The sequence below is a fragment of the Euleptes europaea genome, chromosome 4, assembly GCF_029931775.1.
Source record: "Euleptes europaea isolate rEulEur1 chromosome 4, rEulEur1.hap1, whole genome shotgun sequence".
Classification (NCBI taxonomy): Eukaryota; Metazoa; Chordata; class Lepidosauria; order Squamata; family Sphaerodactylidae; genus Euleptes; species Euleptes europaea.
Window position 1 is genome coordinate 7,251,410 of NC_079315.1, and position 23,000 is coordinate 7,274,409.

The 23,000-nt window shown below is 47.5% G+C and overlaps 2 protein-coding genes and 2 non-coding genes across 5 annotated transcripts in view; 2 read left to right on the forward strand and 2 right to left on the reverse strand.

The window, feature by feature from the left end:
• Nucleotides 1-8,800, forward strand: part of STXBP5L (syntaxin binding protein 5L) — a 90,653-nt gene extending 81,853 nt beyond the window's left edge. For both annotated transcript variants that reach the window (XM_056847825.1, XM_056847826.1), the window contains 5 exons: nt 1,389-1,752; nt 4,024-4,189; nt 5,669-5,780; nt 7,533-7,753; nt 8,752-8,800. In XM_056847825.1, the coding sequence (XP_056703803.1) occupies nt 1,389-1,752; nt 4,024-4,189; nt 5,669-5,780; nt 7,533-7,753; nt 8,752-8,793 (905 nt within the window). In that variant the 3' untranslated portion in view covers nt 8,794-8,800. The remainder of the gene's footprint in view (nt 1-1,388; nt 1,753-4,023; nt 4,190-5,668; nt 5,781-7,532; nt 7,754-8,751) is intronic.
• Nucleotides 8,801-11,433: 2,633 nt separating this feature from the next.
• On the reverse strand, nt 11,434-11,652 carry LOC130477206 (small nucleolar RNA U3). The gene has a single exon (XR_008933299.1). It is a non-coding gene; the product is annotated as a small nucleolar RNA U3 (small nucleolar RNA).
• A 1,883-nt stretch (nt 11,653-13,535) lies between these two features.
• On the forward strand, nt 13,536-13,754 carry LOC130477207 (small nucleolar RNA U3). Its single transcript, XR_008933300.1, has one exon. It is a non-coding gene; the product is annotated as a small nucleolar RNA U3 (small nucleolar RNA).
• A 4,581-nt stretch (nt 13,755-18,335) lies between these two features.
• POLQ (DNA polymerase theta) overlaps nt 18,336-23,000 on the reverse strand; it is a 56,551-nt gene continuing 51,886 nt past the window's right edge. The window contains exons 28-30 of the mRNA XM_056848372.1: nt 21,869-22,022; nt 19,778-19,893; nt 18,336-18,449 (exon numbers count right to left, since the gene is read on the reverse strand). Coding sequence (XP_056704350.1) covers nt 18,336-18,449; nt 19,778-19,893; nt 21,869-22,022 — 384 coding nt within the window. The remainder of the gene's footprint in view (nt 18,450-19,777; nt 19,894-21,868; nt 22,023-23,000) is intronic.

The following is a 23,000-nucleotide window of genomic DNA, read 5'->3' on the forward strand; positions in this document are numbered from 1 at the left end:
AGTGGGTGCAGGGAGAAGGGCAGATCCAAAAACACAGGCACAAAAAAAAGGCACAGGTGTACCCAAACAATTCATGCTATGTGCATGAACAACACTCACATACACAGCACATGCACCTTCTCTACAGCCTTACCAGCTGCAAAATTTACCAGCAGCTCGTTTTTGCAAAAAAAAATTAAATAAAATAACAAGGATACAAAAGGAAAACGGGAAGGGAAAAGTGTGAATATCGAACATAGATAATATCTACAAGTTAGAAAAAAAATTCTAGCACAGAACAGGCTGATAATGTTACCATAATTCATTACTTGGGCTGATTATATAAATGGCTTGTACAGAAGATAGTCACTTTCTATGTCAGTTAACGCATTAACAAATCTAGTAGTTTTCTGTAAGTGAAGTAGAAATTACATTATAATATATCCTATAAAAACCTTATCTATCGTTTTCTTATTGTGAACCTTGAGCCTCAACGTAATTGTAAAAAGGTTTCCACGTCTCATAATGCTGATCAGAAGCCTGTTGGAGTCTTGAAAGAGGCACCTGCGGGATTGTGGGAGCCTCGTTGTGCATAAGCACATGGGTGTATTTTTGACAGTTTGGCCCAGGTAAGGGCAAGCATGAGAGAGATGTTTATGCTCAGCTTCTGCTCGGTCTGGCTCCTCCCTCTCTCTCTTTGTTAAGCCGGGGCATGCTTTCACTTTGTTGCTCCCGCCCCCCATGCAACTAGGCCTCTCGAGGTAACAAGTTATTAAGCTCTGGATTTCAGGGTCAGCTCCGCATAGCAGTTCTTGTGTCTTACTGGTCAGTCATAAAGCAATAGAAGAGGGAGATGCACGCACATTTAATCCCCGCAAGCACATGCTGATGTCAATCAATCAATCAATCAACCTACCTTTATTGGCATATACTCAGAGACATAGCATAAGCATTGTACAACATTTTCTGTCCATACATTTTCAATTTAAATATAGTTTAATCTTTGGTCCTAATTTTGACAACACCCATCAGAAATTCCGCCGCCTTTGGAGTGACTTCAGGAATAGAATCATTAAACAAAAACCGGCATACTGAGGATTCTTGGCTAAATTTCACTTTCTCAATCAAGGGTAGACATGCTGATGTGTTTTAGAAGTTGTTAGCGCCATTCAGCCGTGGACAACTAGTCCAGGGGAATTTATAAATTGTGTTGAATTGATTTCACACTTTCCTGTTTGTTCTCACGACTATCATTTAATTATCTGCTGTCTGGTAAAGATAAGGCTGTTTACCCATAGTTTATTATTCAAATGCCACTTTGAAGACACGCCGCAAGTGTGCAAACGTGTGATTATTTGCATACAGGTGCTCCTTTTGCACTGGAACTGGAACTGAATTTTGTTTCACAGGTACACTTCTGACCCTGAAGGGAGCGGTCTTAACTTTTGCGTGCTTGGACTGCACGGGGACCTTGATACACCCTCCCTACGAGGCCTGGAGAGACCCCAAAAACAACATGGAGGACAGCGAACAAGCCCGGAAAAGGAAGCTGGTCATGCATTCTCCATCCTCCTCGCAGGACATGGGGGAGCACCAGTTTGTGGTCATCTGCTCCGAGAAGCAGGCCAAAGTCTTCTTGCTGCCTTCCCAGGCGTGCCTCTACGTCCACAACATCACGGACACATCCTTCCTGCTGCGAGCGGACGTGGTGTCCCTGTGTAGCAGCGTTTGCCTGGCGTGCTTCTGTGCCAACGGGCATATCACGATTCTGAGGTACCCGGCTGGCGTTTGAACCCGAGCTGAAAACAGAATAAAGCATCACGGGGTCCTTGGTGGGACGGGAAGAGTTGGTAATCTTGATTAATTTTTGCATCCACCAAGTCTTAGAGTTGGTGACAGAAAGGCCATTTATGCATGGCCGTTTCCTCACGGTCACCCCGCCGACTACTTGGGGTTTTTTGCTTTGATTATGCTTGCATTTTCCGACCGTCAGAGGTCGCAACTCACCTAGGATTGCCAAAGCTGTTTTATAAAAAAAAATCACAGGAGAAAAAGAACTCAGCTCTATAGCATTGAAAATATTGGCATGAAGACCCAACGGCCTTTTACATTCTATTCTTACTTCCATGATTGTCAAAAGCACTTTTTTTTTGGTGTGCTTGTCAGTTTCCTTTTGAAATTGATCTATTTATATCCAAGTTGTGGATATAAATAGAAATGTTTGCAGAATCTCAGAGGCTGGTTTTTAAGTCTCCAGGAGCCCGGAGCTATATATCCACAGGGCAAGGAACCTGTCCATTCCCTGAGCTTTAGCCCCAGTGCTAAGGCAGGCCTTCTCTATGGTTGTTTATGCATGGGAGTTTGACCTGAGCTCCATTGCTTGCTGGACCCACACTTTCCTGTTGGGAGTCTATGCACCAGCAGTCTCTAAGCTCAAATCAGGAAGTGTCTGAATCCCTGCCCCTTGAAATGCTGCTTTGTAATTGGCTGTAGTGAGAGAAAAGTTCCCTCCCCCAAACCCAATTACCACATCAAAAAGCATCTTAAGAACATAAAACAAAAAAATGGAGCAAAAAATGGTTTTAAAAAGCCTTTCTTCTGCTCAGAAAGAGCTCCGAGGAAGCAGGAAGTATTTGAATCCCCGCCTCTGGTCATGCTGCTTTGTAATTGGCTGTGAGCGAAAATAAGCTTGCGTGTCCCACGCTTTCTCTTATGCACGGGGATTTCACCCGGGCTGAGCTCAGGGGAAAAGGGAAGAATTGGGTTAACAGAGGATTTGCTAGGGCTGGCCGCGAGGTCATCTTTAATGGAGGGAAAACTCATGCACCACTCTAAGGAACAACTGAGACAGACCGGGGGCAAACGTGAGTGAAAGTACCCATGCATAAGTGACCTATAAGTCTTCACCACCGCACACCTGACTGGATAGAGAGTTGGAGCTAGTTCACAAAAATGAATCTTGGCTCTTGAGCAAAGCTTCTAGTTAGACAAAAGATCTTCGATACAGAAAGACAAATAGAGCTCATGAGTTCCCCAGCTTACTTGACTCCTAAGAACACGCTATCGCCTAGTTCCAGCTGAATATCTGTCTATTATAGAGCTAAATGAGCAAAGAGGGTCGGCCTTGCCTTCAGCAATCCTGGAGGGAAAGTATAGGGTGTTATCAAGATCTGAGTGGGGATGCCCTTGCAGGTCAGGTGAAATGGAAAGCATGTTCTATTTAGGTGTATCTATTATGAGGGAATCTGTCAGAAGCTAATTCTTCCTCTCATTAACACAATGGAATCCAGTCCGGAGGAAGAGAAAATGAAATTCTTCTTATGGGAGGGAGACTCTCAGGCCATTTATGCTTGGTAATTAACAGCATGTTCCATGCTTAAGTGCCCTGCATATTTTTTTTGAGTTTTGCATGCTGAACCGTCGTTCAGGAAGTGACTGCAAAGCCGGTGCATACCTACTTCACATTTCTTATGAGCCCCTTTAACGCGACCTTTTGTGTTTGCTCTGCCCCCACACCGAAGAATTCCCTGAAGGAACCATGCAAAATGACAGCCGTGTGTTAGCTATGCAAACGGCGGTTGGCTAATGGAAGGAACGAAGGAGCAGGCGAGTGTGTGTGTGTGTGTGTGGGGGGGAATTTCTCCTTTTGAGTCGGGACCCATGAATAAGCATTTTAAAGGTCGCATTTTTAAAAAGAGCTTTGAGCGAGCATCAAAATTGACCCTGCATAAATGGTCTCAGTGTTATTTACAGGTAGCCAAATATTGTTCTGCAGCGATTAAAATCCACTCGGAAAAGGTTACTAGTGTTAATAAGGTTAATTTTAATGGATATAATTTTATCTGTATTTTTTACAAAGAGATTATTTTATCATGTAATGGGTTTTATTGACAAGGTTTGTATCTTTTCTGGCTAATGCCATGATAATAAATCTCTCAATCTTGGCTCTAAAAACAAACAGATATTGAACAGTCAAGAAGGCATACAATGCATTTTTAAAATAATAGCAATAACCTTGGCATTCAAATGTCTGTTTCCCTGCAGTTTACCCAGTCTCCGCCCGTTGCTAGATGTCAATTATTTGCCCGTAACAGACATGAGGATCGCTCGGACCTTTTGTTTCACCAACGAGGGACAAGCGTTGTACCTTGGTTCGGCTACGGAAATCCAGCGATTGACTTTCAGCCAAGAAATGTGCGACAATCTGCAGGTGGGTCGCCCCTTTACATGTTACGGAGTACACAGGTCGGGTCTGGGGTCCCCATCCGTGCCCTATGGAACAGTCACGGCCTGACTTGTAGGTTTTCCTCCATTCTCATGCGTGTGGGGCCTGATCCAGATCGCAATTGTGTTGAGCCTAGAGTATGGGTTTCAGCTCCCCCCCCAAGGCTGCCGCCGTTTTAAAGGCATTTGTAGTTCTTTAAAAAATTGCCACTAAGCCCTGATCTGTATCAGGTGCATGGTGGCCCCAGGACCACTTGTTTCCCCCCCCTCCTCCTTTTCAGATGCAGAAACAGCCCACCATTAGGGTTCCCAGGTCCTTCTTTGCCACTGGCGAGAGATTTTTGGGGCAGAGCCTAAGGAGGGCGTGGTTTGGGGAGGGGAGGGACTTCAATGCCATAGAGTCCAATTGCCAAAGCGGCCATTTTCTCCAGGGGAACTGATCTCTATTGGCTGTAGATCAGTTGTAATAGCAAGAGATCTCCAGCTAGTACCTGGTGGTTGGACAAGGAACAAGTTAGCCTGATGCCAAGTTAGGTAGTGTACAAATAACAGCAGAGAAGAAATACCACGTATATATGCAAAATAGTGAGCGTTGTTAAGAACAGTGGAATATACAAAAGCACAATATACGAAATATTCAGAACACTATTTGCATACAATAAACACTACATAGAGAATCCCAAAGTGTAAAGTCCAAGTGTAGAGAAGGACATGGAGACCAAAGCTGGTCTTCCTGGAAAGCCGTTGGCGTTAGTAACGACGTGCTGTATGGCTTTCGTGCGTGGACACTATGGTTCCTCTTGATCTTCATCAAGAGTGCAATACAGGGATCCGGTATTCTTCCTGTTTCGATTTACAAATCTTCCTCAGGACACAACATGGTCTGCTATGTAGCTAGCTCACATGTTGGCAATCCTACCCCCCATAGATCCATGTGGCTCCCCCCTCCCCGTCATTTGTAGTTTGGCTCAGAAGAGTCATGCACCAATCAGGAGGCAGTGGTGAATGTGGAAGCAAAGGGTCAGTTTATGAAATAAATTCATGGGAGGGGGACCCTAAATAGAATGCAATTAAGCTTGTTTTCTTTGCCGTGAAAAGGAGTTTTTCTAACTTCCTTCTGTCTAGAGCAAGGCTTCTTAAACTGTGGGTCATGACCCCATATGGGGTCGTGTAACTGATTGTGGGGGTTGCGAAAAATTTGGCGACAGTATGCAAATTTGATTTAGCCTTTAATAAATGGTAGAATTATACGTATACTGAAGAATTATTTTAAAATAAATTCCTTTATGATTTATTATCAGTAAATGTTTGATTTGCATACCTATTTTGTATACCTGTAAACTCAGGTATATAAAATTTCTTGGGGGGAAAGGGATCGCGAGTGGAAAAAGTTTAAGAAGCCCTGGTCTAGTGTATGCCCTTGCCTTACACAATCGGTTTTCTTTTGCTTTGTTTTTTTGGCTAGGAAATGCTCGGGGTGTTGTTCACCCCCGTGGAGACCCCCGAGGCTCAGTACCGAGGCTTTCTGAAGGGGCTCTTCGGCGGAACAGGAGGAACGCTGGACAGGGAAGAACTGTGTAAGTGATGATTCACAGTCTGATCAAATTCAGTAAAGGCGGGAGAAGAAAACTAGTGTGGGTAGAGAGATCCATTGACTCGATGGAAGAAAGGAAAGGGTCGTTCCAGACAACCTTTCTTTGAAGCTCTGCCTACTCTCCTCTCTCCTGAGCACTAGCAAGAAACGGGGGGAAAGATGATTGAAATGAATCGTTGAAACGATCCCTTGGATTTCTTGGTTGCTGTCTCCCTCAAGGTTGATGATTTGAGCCAAAGAATAGATGATCTTTAACCATTTTAATGAGAGCCAGACGTGGTGTAGTGGTTAAGAGCAGTGGTCTCTGATCTGGAGAACCGGGTTTGATTCCCCACTCCTCCACATGAGCGGCGGACGCTAATCTGGTGAACTGGATTTGTTCCCCTACTCCTACATATAAAGCCAGCTGGGTGACCTTGGGCTAGTCACACTCTCTCAGCCTCACCCACATCACAGGGTGTCTGTTGTGGGGAGGGGGAAGGAAGGTGATTGTGAGCTGGTTTGATTCTTCCTTAAGTGGGAGAGAAAGTCGGCATGTAAAAACCAGCTCTTCTTCTTCATCGTCAACCTTAAAGTTGTGTAATTCCTCAGTAGTCGTTACTTTTTTTCTTTCTGATGTGAGCAAAAGAGAGGTTACAAAATTATTGGCTACATGGAATGTTGGAGGAGTCACAATGTGCACAGTCACAATTGTGCGGAGTGTGCAAAGGAATTGTGAAGAAGATCCAACTGGGGGCGGGGAAGTGGTCAGTTAGTTAGGGCTGTAAGGCCTTTCCACACCTCTTGTCTGACCTTGGACTGATCATAGAATCATAGAGTTGGAAGGAGTCATCCAGGCCATCTAGTCCAACCCCCTGCTCAATGCAGGATCAGCCTAGAGCAACCCTGACAAGTGCTTGTCTAGCCTCTGCTTAAAGACTGCCAGTGAGGGGGAGCTCCCCACCTCCCTAGGGAGCTGATTCCCCTGTTGAACAACTCTTACTGTAAATATGTTTTTGCTAATATCCAGCTGGTACCTTTCCGCCCGCAATTTAAACCCGTTATTGCGAGTCCTGTCCTTTGCTGCCAACAGGAACAGCTTCCTGCCCTCCTCTAAGTGACGGCCCTTCAAATACTTCAAGAGAGCAATCGTGTCCCCCATCAACCTTTTCTTCTCCAGACTAAACATTCCCAACTCCCTCAGCCTTTCCTCGTAGGGCTTGGTCTCCAGGCCCCTGATCATCTTCATCACTCTCTTCTGCACCTGTCCACATTTTTTTTTTAATTAAGGCTTCCAGAATTGCACACAGTGCTCCAGGTGCGGCCTGACCAATGCAGTGTACAGCAGAACTATTGACATCTTGCGATTTGGATGTTATGACTCTGTTGATGCACCCCAGTATCGCATTAGCCTTTTTTGTTGCTGCATCACAGCAACTTAGGTCTAGTTTCCTGCTTCTTCTCGGAAGTCATTCTACCCTCCCTCTCCCTCCTTAGCTAGCTAGACATCTCAAGGCTCCGTCTCTCAGCTTTCCTATCCGAAATGTAGTTTCCTCAATAAAGAGCAACTTTATCTTTAATCAGTGAGTCTGACGCTTCTCTGCATACCTAGCATTCTGCCAATGTGGGATACATGTCTGGATGGAAAAGGCGTCTAGAAATGTCCCTGCCCCTTCAGAAAATAGTGCCAGCAACCCAGTTGGTGGGATTCGAGGAAGAGGGAAAGGTCTCATTGCGTCTTGGGCTTTGTTTTCAGTCGGCGAGGCCACAGCGGGAAAAGCGTCTCGGAGTCTCGCTCAGCACATCCCCGGGTCTGGTGGAGTGGAGGGCGTGAAAGGAGCCGCAGGAAGTGCCATCGGAGAGCTGGCTCGGGCACGCATAGCCCTCGACGAGAGGGGCCAGAAGCTGGGAGAACTGGACGAGAGAACGGCCAGGATGATGTCCAGCGCGGAATCCCTGTCCAAACATGCACATGAGGTTGGTGTTGGTCCTGGGTGAAAAAGGAGGCTGTTCTGAAAATGGGGTTTTTCCCAGAGGGCCATATGTTTTTTTCCCTGGTTTTTATGGGTATGTTTTGTTGGGTCCCTTGGCTGGTTCAAGAGTTCCTTCGGCACATGTGAATTTGAAAAGAACCAACGTAGGATATGAGGAGGGGCTTAATGAATGTCCCCCAGAGGGATAGAGAGGCCATTATGGGCTTTCCCCCATGAGAGGGAGGGCAGGAAGGGTTGCATTAGTGTTTGGCTCTTGTGGCCCTTTTTCCCATGCCCAGGGTAAAGCCGATTGCCACTTTGGGATCAGGAAGCAATTTTCCTCCAAGCCAGATTGGCCAGGGATCCTGGAAGGTTTTTTTTTTTTTTTTGCCATCTTCTGGCCATGGAGTAGGGGGTCACTGAGGTTGTGTGGGGGCAGAGGTACTTGTGAATTTCCTGCATTATGCAGGGGGTTGGACTAGATGGCCCTGGTGGTCCCTTCCAACTCTATGATTCTATTCTGTGAATCCAGAACCCGAAATCTCTAGGGCAGAGCCACCCCACTGGCAGAATGATGGCAACCAGCCCATCTGAGCCTCAGTTCTCTTCGAACTCTCTCAGCCCCACCTACCTCACAGGGTGTCTGTTGTGGGGAGGGGAAGGGAAGTTGATTGTAAGCTAGTTTGATTCTTCCGTAAGTGGTAGAGAAAGTCGGAGTATAAAAACCGACTCTTCTTATAAATTTCATGTCTTTTATACCTGTAATTTGCTCCCAGAATGTCTTCCTGCCTGCTTGGCTTTTCTATTACTCCTATTAAGCGTGAAAGAGATGCCTTTTCCCAGAATCTCTGAGCCATCTACTTATTATTGTAGTCACACTGGGAGAAGGCTTCCCTTTGAAGAAAGCACCTCCTCTCGCAGAATGGATCCAACCCAATGATTCGCTTTAGCATTTCTGTTCTATGAAGTGATTTTGTTTTTTACCCCTCCCTTCCTCCATAGGTGATGCTGAAATACAAGGACAAGAAATGGTACCAGTTTTAGATTTTTAATGACGAAGCTGCCCTTTTAACGTACTGAGGAATGGACCTGATCCTCCAAACTCAACCGCTGAGCAGAAGCGGCTCCTGCTGCTTGGCACCCTTTCCCTCTTTCGCCGCGCTGCACTGTCGAGGGAGGCAAACGTTTCCCGGGTCTCCGGCTGCGCGCGGGACCTTTGCGGTCTGATCTACAATTAGGGAGCCTTTCTCCAAACGGACCCTCCTTTTAGCAGGTAACATTTCGGCGGTTCCGGGTTACGGACTGCGGGAAAGGCTGTGGCTGGTTGGGGGAAAAACATTATCCTGTACAAACCAGATTGTTAATGCATTTAAACCGAATAAAACTTTGCATGACTAATCGACTTCTTATATGACACGAGCAAAAAAAAAGCAAAGCATGTTGTGACCGAAGAAAAAGGGATTCATTTCTAAGTTCCACAAATAAATAGTTAAACTGCAGAACCTTTTTGTTTATCAACCAACTAAAACACACCAGGTGGGAACATTGCAAGCATGTTGCTCTCAACAGAAGACGACCAGCTGCGTTTCTCTCATATTTGACGTTCCTTTTCTGTGGACAATCTTAGTTTGAAAACACTCATGCATTTCATTAGAAGAAGAATAAAAGTGACATGAAACTTCTGTGGCCAATCTATGGTGCTTTCTTTCTGCAACGACTCCGGAGACGGAGGCCATTTATGCTTGGTAATTAGCAGCACGTTCCAGGCTGAAGTACCCGCTTTTTTTTTTTTAGTTTTTCACGCTGAACTATCATTCAGGAAGTGACTGCGAAGCCGGCACATACCTGCTTCACATTTCAGTGGGAAATTTCGGGGGTAGGGCAAGGGGAGGGGGGAATGCTGCACGACACGGTGACGTCACCACACTGAACGATGGACTAATTTCCCCAGTCTAGAGATTGTGGAAATTCTTAGAGTGTGACACACCATAGTGATGTCATGTCTGGGTCATTCCCTGGAAGTGACATCACTGTGTTGCATTATGTTATTTCCTCCCCATTTCCCCCTGCTGCGCCATTGAACAAGGGTGGGGGCACAGGGGGGGCAGGAATTGCCACCCGCATCGGGGAGATGGCAACCCTAGCTCCATGTGGACTGATTGGGTACGTGTAGGTTTCCCTCGGGAAGCAAACCACACCCCACAGTGTCTTTTGAAGTCAGGAAAAGGGTCCGGCGGAGAGGTTTAAGTCCACTCTGCCTGTATGCTGGTGGTCCCGATCTGTACCTCTTTCTCTGTTAAGGGTTGAGATTCTCCCTCATTGTGTTCAGCCACGCTTTGTAAAGTACGACTGCATATTGAAAGTGTATCATTCAGCATGTGTGAAAGCACCCAGGTGAGCGAACGATCGATTTTCACCGGATTGTTGCTGGGAGCCCAGGCTGGGTTATAAAGGTGTTCTTTGGCTGAGTTAGGGCCCCAGACAGATCACAATGGGTAGCTCTTAAGACTACACTGCTGACTTACAACTAATAATGAAGCTCAAGACTATGTATTCTCCTGGACTTAATAGAGATCTGGGATTCCTGTCTCATTACCAGTGCCAATTTCTCCACACGTACTACCCCTCTGCATATCACGCCTAATCCAGTCACGCCTGCTAATGTCATTTACTTGCTTTTGACATTTACATTGCCATTGGGTGTCTGAATTCACTCTTCTCTACTTAAGGATTGATGGGCTCACATTCTAGCTGTTATCTGAAGAAGTGAGCTGTGACTCAACAAAAGCTCATTCCCTGCCAGAAATTTTGTTAAGTCTTTAAGGTGCTACTGGACTCTGGCTCTTTTCTACTGATGGGGTAGCCACGTTAGTCTGTCAATAGCAGTAGAATAGAGCTGTGGCTCACAGAAGCTCATACCCTGCCAGAAATGTTAGTCTTTAAGGACTCTTGCTCTTTTCTGCAGCCCTAGACAGGTGAGTGATTGGACACAGAGTAGAAAAGGAGAATTAGTAAGCACTGACTTTCTTTACTGAAAAGCAACACAGTGAAATTCTGAGCAGACTCAAGCAGAACTAGGGCACATTTGGGGAGGGGAAAGGGAAGCATACTCCGACTTAAGGAAAAAGGAAATTGAGAAGAAAAGACAGAAGGAAGAGATGTTAAGAGCACCGAGTAGAAAAGGAGAATTTTGGTGTAAAAGGAAGAGATGTTAAGAGCACCGACCGAGTAGAAAAAGAGAATTAGTAAGTCTGACCTTAGTAAAATTTTGAGCAGACTCATGCAGAACTAGGGCACATTTGTAGAGAGGAAAGGGGAAGGAGACTCGGAGTTAAGGAGGAACTAAATGCAAACAGAGAGAAAAGGGCAACCAGAAAGATGCAAAACAAGAGGGTTACCGCACTTTGCATTCCCAGCAATGTATTAAGAGTTTGAAAATGTTGTAAAAAAAAATCACTTTCAAAGGGGTTTTTGGATGCCGCGGCTTATAAATGGTAATACATCGCTGGGAATACATAGAAAATGCGAATAGTATTTTTTTTACAATGTTTTGAAACTCTTAATACATTGCTGGGGATTGCGGCACGGGCAACGGAGAAACAGAACCAAGGGGAGAAGCAGAACACGAAAGAAGATAGAAAAGGATTCATCTGTTTTTATAACAAGTAAAAAAAGAAGGCTCCAACCACTCAGACCGCGCCCTCCCCCTCCGACCTTCTCCAAAGGAGTAGGCAGAACAGTCATCAAGAACAGGAGAGCAGCTACCACCCAGTAGCACCCCCTGCCTGCTTCCTGCTCAGGAGAGGACGCTTCACCTCCTCCTCGTGGCTGGCGAGACCGAACACTTTCGAATGCACTTCTCTAGTTGGACACTATAGAAATGATCCCTGAAAGTATCGTCTTGACTAGGTCCCTGCCCCGCCCCCCCTCCTCCACCCGCCCCGACGCCCCTTCAGGTCACGGTGGGCGCCGCTCCAGCCGAACCCCCCCCCACCGCCCGGATGCTCCCCCCGCCACGGGGCTGCCCCGCCGCCTCCCGCCACGCGGCGCACCGAGCGCTGCAAACGGCGCTCCGCTTCCAAACGCGAAAGCAGCGCGATCCCAGGCCGCACCGCGCTCCCCCATCCCGGGGGGCCTCATCTGCATACGGCCGCGCAGCCAGCCAATCGCCTTCTGCCTCGGCCCCGCCCACCGAGCGCTGCAAACGGCGCTCCGCTTCCAAACGCAAAGGTAGAGCGATCCCGGTCCGCACCGCGCTCCCCATTCCCGGGGCCTCATCTGCATACGGCCGCGCAGCCAGCCAATCGCCTTCCGCCTCGGCCCCGCCCTCCGCCGGCTTTGACGGACGCAGGGTCGGGTTCGGCAGGAGGCAGCTGCGTGTGTTTGAAAGCGGACGGCCTGATGCGGCGTAACATGTTTGCTTAGGAGCAAGTCCCGCTGCCCTGGGGAGAGCTGACGCTTCGGCATCCGATAAAATGGCCTTTAGAAAACCTGTGCCGCTAGACATCTGTTGGTTTTTAAGATGCCATAATACTATTATTATTATTGCAAGTGTGCTAACTAGGGTGCCGGGTGCCTCCTTTCCCTGGTTTGTGTATGCAATACGTGCCTTTAGAAGTCCAAAACAAATTGGACAGATGGGGTTTTAATTAATGTCACTAGGGGGTGAAAACGCCACTAAAAAACTTACTTTGCAGGAACCAACCAAGAAGACCCAGGGCCCGTGATCCAAACGGCGCTGAGAAATATTGCATGAGCATTCAATGTGGATGCGTGGAAAGAAGGACCTAGGACCACTTTTTATCCACACCGCCTCCTGGAAGCTTCCACGGTTGCTTGGCTTCTCGGAGCACTTTGGAATAATCTGACTTTATTTTTTTAAGCGCCGTCAAGTCACGACTGATTTATGGCCCACCGCCGGCTTTGACGGACGCAGGGTCTGGTTCAGCAGGAGGCGGCTGCGTGCGTTTGGAAGGAAACGGGGAGGAAAGCCGGCTCCGAGGAGGCTCAGCCCCCCCCCCCCCCCCGAGGCAGAGGCTGCCTCTAACTCCTGCCCTCCAACAGTGCAGGCTGAGCGGGGCAGGGATCTTCCTGGTGGGGGGGGGGGGTAAAGCAGGGGTGCGTGGCTGCACGCGCGGCGTTGAAACGGTTAACTCCTCGGCCGGCCGCCTCGGCCGTCGAGCGGCGGCAGGGTCCCTGGGGCGAGGCGAGGAGCATGCGCGGTGGGCGGGGCCGAGGCGGAAGGCGATTGGCTGGCTGGCGGCTGTATGCAGATGAGGCCCCCGGGATGGTGGAGCGCGGTGCGGACTGGGATCGCTCTACCTTTGCGTTTGGAAGCGGAGCGCCGTTTGCAGCGTTCGGTGGGCGGGGCCGAGGCGGAAGGCGATTGGCTGGCTGCGCGGCCGTATGCAGATGAGGCCCCCGGGATGGGGGAGCGCGGTGCGGCCTGGGATCGCTCTACCTTTGCGTTTGGAAGCGGAGCGCCGTTTGCAGCGCTCGGTGGGCGGGGCCGAGGCAGAAGGCGATTGGCTGGCTGCGCGGCCGTATGCAGATGAGGCCCCCGGGATGGGGGAGCGCGGTGCGGCCTGGGATCGCGCCGCTTTCGCGTTTGGAAGCGGAGCGCCGTTTGCAGCGCTCGGTGCGCCGCGTGGCGGGAGGCGGCGGGGCAGACCCGTGGCGGGGGGAGCATCCGGGCGGTGGGGGGGGGTCGGCTGTAGCGGCGCCCACCGTGACCTGAAGGGGCGTCGGGGCGGGTGGAGGAGGGGAGGCGGGGCAGGGACCTAGGCAAGACGATACTTTCAGGGATCATTTCTATAGTGTCCAACTAGAGAAGTGCATTCGAAAGTGTTCGGTCTCGCCAGCCACGAGGAGGAGGTGAAGCGTCCTCTCCTGAGCAGGAAGCAGGCAGGGGGTGCTACTGGGTGGTAGCTGCTCTCCTGTTCTTGATGACTGTTCTGCCTACTCCTTTGGAGAAGGTCGGAGGGGGAGGGCGCGGTCTGAGTGGTTGGAGCCTTCTTTTTTTACTTGTTATAAAAACAGATGAATCCTTTTCTATTCTCTTTCGTGTTCTGTTTCTCCGTTGCCCGTGCCGCAATCCCCAGCAATGTATTAAGAGTTCCAAAACGTTATAAAAAAATACTGTTCGCGCTTTCTATGTATTCCCAGCAATGTATTAAGTTTGAAAACGTTATAAAAATACGTTATAAAAAACAGGTCAGTCTCTTAGACAAAGATTAAATGGACATAAGTCTGACATCAGAAACCACAACATTCCAAAACCAGTGGGAGAACATTTCAACCTTCCAGGACATTCTGTTGCAGATTTAAGAGTAGCAGTTCCCTTACAAAGGAATTTCAAAGGGAGATTGGAAAGAGAAACTGCTGATTGGTTCTTGTAGGTTATCCGGGCTGTGTAACCGTGGTCTTGGAATTTTCTTTCCTGACGTTTCGCCAGCAACTGTGGCAGGCATCTTCAGAGTAGTAACACTGAAGGACAGTGTCTCTCAGTGTCAAGGGTGTAGAAAGAGTGAAACTGCTGAATTACAGTTGATATTCAAACTAAAGTCAATGCATTTACCTGGGCTGAATAAAGACCTTGCATTCATGGCTCATTACCAATGCTGATTTCTCCACACCCGTCTCTCCCCTGGACATCACAGACTCTTCTGCAGACCACACCTAATACCATCACGCCTGCGATTCACATTTACATACTGTTAACATTTGCATACTGATGCTTGTCTGAATTCACTCTCCTCTACTTAAAGACAGATGGATTCACATTCTAGCTGTATCTAAAGCTCACACCCTGCCAGAAAATATTTTTGTTAGTCTTTCAGGTGCTACTGGACTCTTGCCCTTTTCTACTACTGCAGACAGACTAACACGGCTACCCACTGTGAATAAAAAATACTGTTCGCGTTTTGTTTGGCCTCTTTAGCTGTGAAGACGTCTTCGAACCATTTATTGTGAGGGATTGTAATGTTCCTTTTCTGTGTGCTTCTGTTTTTGCTCGTATAAGCAGCAAGGCAGATCTGTGCTAACTTTGGTTCAGGCTGTTGTAAATCCTAAGCAGGCCCCAAGCTGGAATGTCTTGCTGACTCCCATTCCCTCCCTGCCTCCCTCCTGCTTCCTGCTTCCCTGGCCTTGGCTTCTGTAGATTGCAATAACGAGCTTCTTGGGACCTTTTGATGTTCTTGTGCAAGGCATGGCCTGACACGGTTATCTCATGATTCTCAAAACATGTAACGGACATCTGCTGTGTAGAAATGTTTATAATCTTGCTCTTTTGGAAATGCTAGCACTTGCAACTTTGACCCCGTAGGGGCCTAGTCATACCTGATGCGTTCCAATAAACTTACCTGTTTCTGAATGGTCGTCTGAGCAAGTGATTTTATGGAAACTGCCCAGGGAGGCTGGAAAGCCTTACATTTATAAGCCGTGGTATCCAAAAACCCTTTTAAAGGGATGTTTTCGATAACATTTTCAAACTCTTAATACATCGCTGGGAATACAAAGTGCGGTAACCCCCATGTTCTTGTTCTCTTTTGTTCTGTTTCTCCCCTTTGTTCTGTTTCTCCATTGCCCATCCCCCGTCCTTGTTCAATGAAGCAGGGAAAAGTGGAGAGGAAATAAAACACAGAAAGCTGATTGGAAGAAAGTAGATCCCTTTTGAAGTGTGGGGTTGGAGGAGAGTGTTGGGAGTACCATAGACTGCAAAAAAAAAACAACAACCCCAAATCAGTGGGTTATAGATCAAATCAAGCCTGAACTGACCCTAGAAGCTAAAATGACTCCACTGAGGCTATCGTATTTTGGTCACATTTCCAAGCAATGTATCAAGAGTTTGGAAATGTTATAAAAAACATCGCTTTAAAAGGGTTTTTAGATACTACGGCTAAAAAATGGTTGGAAGATGTCTTCACAGCTAAAGGGGCCAAACAAAGTGCGAACAGTATTTTTTATAACATTTCCAAACTCTTAATACATCGCTGGTAACAGTGTGGTAACAGCCTGAGAAGGCAAGAGTCAAGAAATCAGAAGGAGATTGAGACTGGGAAGGGCAGCCATGAAGGAGCTAGAAAAGATTCTTTAGTGTGAGGATGTGTCACTGGCCACCAATATAAAGTTAGTTCATGCCATCGTTTTCCCTATTACTATGTACGGGTGTGAAAGCTGGACAATGAAGAAAACTAATAGGAAGAAAGTAGATCCCTTTGAAATGTGGTGTTGGAGGAAAGTGTTACGTATACCGTGGACTGCCAAAAAAACCCCAACATCATTGGGTTCTAGATCAAATCAAGCCTGAACTGACCCTAGAAGCTAAAATGACTAAACTGAGGCTGTCGTACTTTGGTCACATTATAAGAAGACAAGAGTCACTAGAAAAGACAATTCACAGTGGGTAGCCGTGTTAGTCTGTTTGCAGTAGTCAAAAAGGGCAAGAGTCCAGTAGCACCTTAAAGACTAACAAAAAAGAAAAGACAGTCATGCTAGGAAAAGTTGAGGGCATCAGGAAAAGAGGAAGACCCAACAAGAGATGGACTGACTCAATAAAGGAAGCCACAGCCTTGAATTTGCAAGATCTGAGCAAGGCTGTCAAAGAGAGGACATTTTGGAGGACTTTCATTCATAGGGTCGCAATGAGTCGGAAGCGACTTGACGGCATTTAACATCCACACACCCCACACTGATATCATTTCCAGGGGATGACTCTTATACTAAGACGCGCTGCTTGTTCTTCTGCCAACTTGGAAGGCTTTAAGAGGGGAGTGGACATATTCATGGAGGAAAGGGGTATTCATGGCTATTAGGTAAAATGGATACTAGTCATGCTGCATACCTATTCTCTCTAGTATCAGAGGAACATGCCTATTATATTAGGTGCTGTGGAACACAGGCAGGATGCTGCTGCTGCAGTCATCTTGTTGTGGCTTCCTAGAGGCACCCGGTTGAACAGTGTGTGAACAGACTGCTGGACTTGATAGGCCTTGGTCTGATCCAGTAGGGCCTTTCTTATGTTCTACCCCTGAAACCCCCCTGCCCCTATGTCTCTGTCCCCAACCCCTGCTGCCAGTTACCAGACGTGGTCTGACAATCTTAGTGGATACTTAATCTAGAGATTGGAGCCACGAGAAGATGGCTCTTTCTACAAAGCTGAAAATCACCCGTTTTGCAGAAAAATCTGAAATCTAAAACAAAAGCAGCCTCCAAAAAAAGCAGCCTCTTTACCTTTAAGAAACAGACACCCTCAAAACTGGTAGGTGGCTTCAACAGGATTCAAGCTTTGGTTTCTTTCGGGAGCAGAGCAAGAGGGCTTAGGGCCCTTTCTGGCACCATTTCGGCCTTTGAGAGAAGACATTGAGACCAGGGTCAGCAGCAAGCATTGTATGACTTAAAGTGGGGGACAATTTGATTGCTGGAAATGAGAAAAATCCCAGAAGTGAAATACAGCATCTGCTTTTTTTTTTTGCAGGCAAACTGTTCACATTTCAAGTTTGCTGCTGAAACACTGAATCGTATAGGATGTTCCTGAAATTGCCTTCGTGGATTTGGGGTAGATGCTAATCGATTCCACTTAGATAAATTTCACATTTATATTATATTCTCTTCTGTAAAGCAACATTTCTCAAACAAGACTCGAGAGATGGAAAGTGATATACAAATCTGTTTATTATTTATGTTTTCAAGTCCAGATCCATCTTATATTACAAAGACGACAACTTATTTCATTGTTTTTAAAAAACTAGCTGGAAACCTTAGCAACCTGGAAAAGGAGAGAGGAATTCCCCCTTATGTAAAATTCATTTGTTTCCTTTGCTTGCTTCATAACTTAAGGGCCTCTGAGCAGGACAAGGCAATAAATAGATTGCTTTTACTGCAAGAATCTCTTCTAATCTTTAACCAAGGGACCTCCAACTGGAAGTCAGTTTTGTGTAAAATGTAGTAAATTCATACAATCATTTCTAGAACACTTGCACATGTATAGGGGATAGGATGTGTATAGGGTTGTGCATATGTATAACTGATTCCTGGGAACCTTCCGCTGCTAAAAAGGATGGACGGATCTGGAATCTTGGAGCACAACACATACAGCTTCTATCTTGTATCACACACACTGTTGTGAACTTGGAGGAAGATAAACATCTGAACTGGCTCACTCACACGAGGCTTTTATGGTGACAAAACAGAAAGACACAAAACCTTCCTGATAAAAAGTACGGCTGCATCTTAAAAAGATGACTTAAAATAAATAAAGTGCTTAGAGTGATTTTTTTTTTGAAAGTTAAGAAATAGTGTATTCCTAGGCTTTAAAATATTTATTGCTGGCTCTTAATATTTTAATAAGGTTTGTTTAAATGCTGTTTTCGACTTTCTATTGTAATTAGAAATAAAAAAAACTCTTCCAAGATGTGCAGCGTGACCCGGGTAAGTTTCCCTGGGACTCATTTAGAGTCCCAGACACATTTGAGAAGTCTGTTAGCAGCACTGCCATTCCAAAGAAGAGCACCCAGCTGTGCGGGGAGTCAAACCCGGTTCCCGGAGGAGTCGGGAGTCCAGGATGCAGCTCGGCCTTCCGATGGAGTTCATAACTCAAGCTCTTGCAGATCTCCCCAGCTGGGTCCCACTTTGACCTTCACGGAGAGCTTCACGGAGAGCTTCACGGCATTCTCCATTTCGTGCTTCACGATCTGCGCCACCTACAGAATGACAGCATTTGAAGAACCGGAGTCAGGACGGAGCTCCTAAGTTTGGATCAGAGACCTTTGCTCTGCCCACGTGCTTCCCTCTGGGTGCTGCGGTTTAGTGGTTGGGAGCCAGCGTGGTGTAGTGGCTAAGAGCGGTGGTTTGGAGTGGTGGAGTCTGATCTGGAGAACCAGGTTTGATTCCCCACTCCTCCACATGAGCAGTGGAGGCGAATCTGGTGAACCAGGTTGGCTTCCCACTCCTCCACATAAAGCCAGCTGGGTGACCTTGGGCCAGTCACAGCTCTCAGAGTTCTCTCAGCCCCACCTACCTCACAGGGTGTCTGTTGTGGGGAGAGGAAGGGAAGGTGATTATAAGCCGGTTTGATTCTCCCTTAAGCGGTAGAGAAAGTTGGCATATAAAAACCAACTCTTCTTCTTGGCTACGAAACTGGCTTCCTCTTGTGCTAGAACAGGGATCGCCAACATGGTGTCCAATGAGGGCCATGGCGCCCGCCAGGTGTATTTAGAAAGTGATTTTTTTGCCCAGCAAGGCTTCTGATTGGTTACTGGAGATTTGATAAGCTGTGCAGGTTTTTTTAAAAAATGTTGCTTTGATTGCAGCTGCCACTGCAACAGAAAGGCTCTTAACTGTGTGACTGAAGGTAAGCTGTGGCAGCCATTTTGTGGCCGGTCTCGCCTTCTGCGGGAGCTGCGCCCACCACACGGTGTCAGAATGCCAAAGGTGCCTGCAGGCTCAAAGGGGTTGGGGACCCCTACACAAAACCGGAAGGGCAACGAAACAGCGCAAAGGGAAGTATCTCGGGCAAGTGGGAAATGAACAACACAACGTAGGACTGCCTCTACAGTGCTCAGTGAGAATTGTGGAACTCCCTGCCCCAGGAGGTGGTGATGGCTGCCAACTTGGAAGACTTTAAGAGGGGAGTGGACATGTTCATGGAGGAGAGGGGTATTCATGGCTACTAGTCAAAATAGATACTAATCATGATGCAAAAGTCAGGCCCTGCTGGATCAGACCAAGGTCCATCAAGTTTAGCGGTCTGTTCACGCAGTGGCCAACCAGGTGCCTCCAGGAAGCCCACAAGCAAGACGACTGCAGCAGCACCATCCTGCCCGTGTTCCACAGAGCCTGATATAATAGGCCTGCTCCTCTGATCCTGGAGAGAACAGGTCTACATCATGACTAGTATCCATTTTTACCGGTAGCCATGGATAGCCCTCTCCTCCACGAACATGTCCACTCCCCTCTTAAAGCCTTCCAAGTTGGCATCCATCATTACACCCTGGAACAGGGAGTTCCAGTTGTGTGAAGAAATACTTGCCTGAATCATGCTGTCCTCTGCGACCTCATAGAGCAGTTCATCATGGAGCTGGAGGATGAAGAAACCCCCGCGGCTGGGATATAATATCTGCCTCTTTTCCGCCCGTCCCGATTTTCCTAGACAGAAGAAAACCAAAAGAACGACTCTTTAAAACAACAACCGAAATACTTATGGTAGAGCCCTAGGGGCATACGGGAATGTAAAGGAATAGGCTGTGATCGTTCCATGACTAATACAGCACACTGAAAGGAATCTGGTTTCATCAATTTATTTCCCTGAATGTGTCCCATGAACACATGAAGCTGCCTTATACTGAACCAGATCATTGGCCTGTCAAGGTCAGCATTGTCTACTCTAACCGGCAGCCGCTCTCCGGGTCTCAGGTGGAGGTCTTTCACATCACCTATGACCTGGTTCTTTTCACTGGAGGAGCTGGCAAGGATTACTGGCGAGGGAAGGCATCTTGGCCATCTTCTGGGCATGGAGTAGGGGTTACTGGGGGTGTGTGAGGGAGAGAGTTGTGAATTTCCTGCATTGTGCAGGGGGTTGGACTAGATGACCCTGGTGGTCCCTTCCAACTCTATGATTCTATGATTGCACCGGGGACCTTCTGCATGCCAAGCAGAGGCTCTGCTGCTGAGAGCCACATAATATATATATATATTTAACAAGCAGGTTGCCCGGCCCTGACTCGCTTTCCCCACAGCACACAGTCACACAGCAGCTGTGGGGGATGGGATGGCGCTTTTATAATCTGTAGAAGCCCCACTTGGCTTAGGACAGAGCCCAGTTAGCCCCAGTGTGCAGCCCCAAAGTTATGCCAAGAACTCCCCAACGAGGCCTTTTCGGTTCAGGAAAAAGGCAGGGGGGGGGGGAGGCCCTCTCCCCGTGCCAGGTGTTTTCCCAAGCCAAGAGGAGCTTTGTTAGGGCTTAAAAGCGACGTTTCCCATAGCTACTATTTGACTGCTGGAAAGGCAAGTTGGGTTGGGGGGAGCAGCACCCAGCAAGTGAAAAAAGCCCCATGTAGTATGGCCCTGAGCCAGCTTACAATCACCTTCCATTCCCCTCCCCACAACAGACACCCTGTGAGGTGTAAGCACTTGTACTATAGGATTCCCAATAGCCACACCAGGAGACTAGGTAGTCCAAAAGAGTTGGTTTATTGGTAACACAAGTAAGCAGAGCTTAGAAATCGAAAGCTAGCAATGAGGGGGGAAATGGCATGTACTTGATTATATGGGAACACTACAAAAGCAAGCACAATACAGTCTCATGAGATAATGGCAAACAGCTGAGAAGCACCAAGCTCCCCCGGCCTTCTCGACCCTGGGAAGCATAGCGATGCTAGCGGTTTAGATAAGCAACCTTGGACTCCGAGTCGAAACAAAAGTTCAAAGACAGCCTTGGCTGCCAGAGTTCAAAGACAGGTGGGGCTGAGAGAGCTCTAAGAGAGCTGTGACTAGCCCAAGGTCACCCAGCTGGCTTCATGTGGAGGAGTGGGGAAACTAACCCGGGTTCACCAGACTAGCCTCCACCACTCATGTGGAGGACTGGGGAATCAAACCTGGTTCTTCAGACCAAAGCTTCTTAAACTGTGGGTTGTGACCCCACATGGGGTCACGCAACTGAATGTGGGGGTTGCGAAAAATTTGGCAACAGTAAAAGGTTTCTGTTTTAATTTTTTTTTAATTCTTTATGATTTATTATGTTTGATTTGTACAGCTATTTTATATACCTATATACCTCAGGCGAAAAGGGGCTGCAAGTGGAAAAAGTTTAAGAAGTCTTGCTCCAGATCAGAGTCCACCGCTCCTAACCACTACACCACATTGTTATTATTATTATTAAAAGGGACTGGAAGATCTGCGCACCAACAACCAAGGAGCCCATTTGCTGACTGTGACCTACTAAAGGTAACGGTAGTCCCCTGTGCAAGCACCGGGTCATGGGAATAATGGGCTCGGAGAAGAGGACCCTTCCATTCATTTGTGCATCATTTAGGCGTGAGAGGGAGCCGGGGGCCCACATCCCTCGCTCACCTGCATGCAGGCGTCTGGTTGGCTACTGCAAACTCACAGGGCAAAAGCATACCTGTCCGCCTCTTTTGGACGGAGCTCTCCAGGTGGCCGTATGATTTCACAGTTGAAGGTAAAGCTTCCAGTTGGCCCTGGATGTTGATCGTGGCCCTTTTCACGATGTCGGCTGCCGAGCCCTGGACAATGGTGTTCACGGCCTGCCTCTCTGCCTGGGAACCGGAGAAACCGGGTCAGAGAAAGGGAGGAACTCAGATGCCAACACAACAGTACCCGTCAGCTCCTTCAGTGCATATGTTTGTTTGGTTCCAGGGATTAGAAAGGATCAAGCCAAGGGGCCCTTGTCCTGAAATCAAGCTGTTCAGGACAGCAAAATAATGCTTTTTTAGAAGCTGGGGGCTACACATGCAAGGGACCCTTGCGAGCCGTTTTTGTGAAAGACAACCTGGGGGTGGAAAGGGCAGGGGAAGAGAGGACTTGCCAGCTACCAGGCCTATGGTTGAGGGCAGCGACGGTAATATCTAGATCAGGGATGTCAAACTCATTTGTTACGAGGGCTAGATATGACATAAATGTCGCTTGGTCGGGCTGGGCCTTGCCTCGCCAGCCCAGATTGGGACTGTGGGGGGGGGGGGCTGCCTTGTGGGCTGGATAAGAGCTCTCAAGAGGCCAGATCAGTCCCATGGGCCGTATGTTTGATACCCCTGCTCTAGATAGTGGCCTCTCCTCCCCTTCCCATTTTCCCCCCTTCCCCTGGTCCCCCTCCCCTATTCCTATCGGTTGTTATGCCCTCCCCTTTTGATTTGAGATTAATTTGAGATCCATTTCTTCCCCTGTAGTTCAAGATTAGGTATGATGCTGAAGAAACATCTCTCCCTGCTGGGAATTTTTTTGGCGCCAGAATTTTAGGCTATTTATACAAATTTCAGCATTGTATAATTAATTTTATGATATTGTATTATCCCTGCAAAAGCGGTGAACCAGAAACACTGGAAGAGGTCCTTCCTAGGTGAAGTTACTATAAGGAGGATAGGGAAAAGATTCTTGGCCCACTTTTGATAAAGAGTACTGGTTATCCTGAATCTGTCAGAGTTAACATCCTTGTTAAGGATGAATTTTCTCGGGTAACAAAGTTGGTGGCCAAATTTGGTAGAATAGTATTTAATTTTTGGAAATCTACATAGAAATGA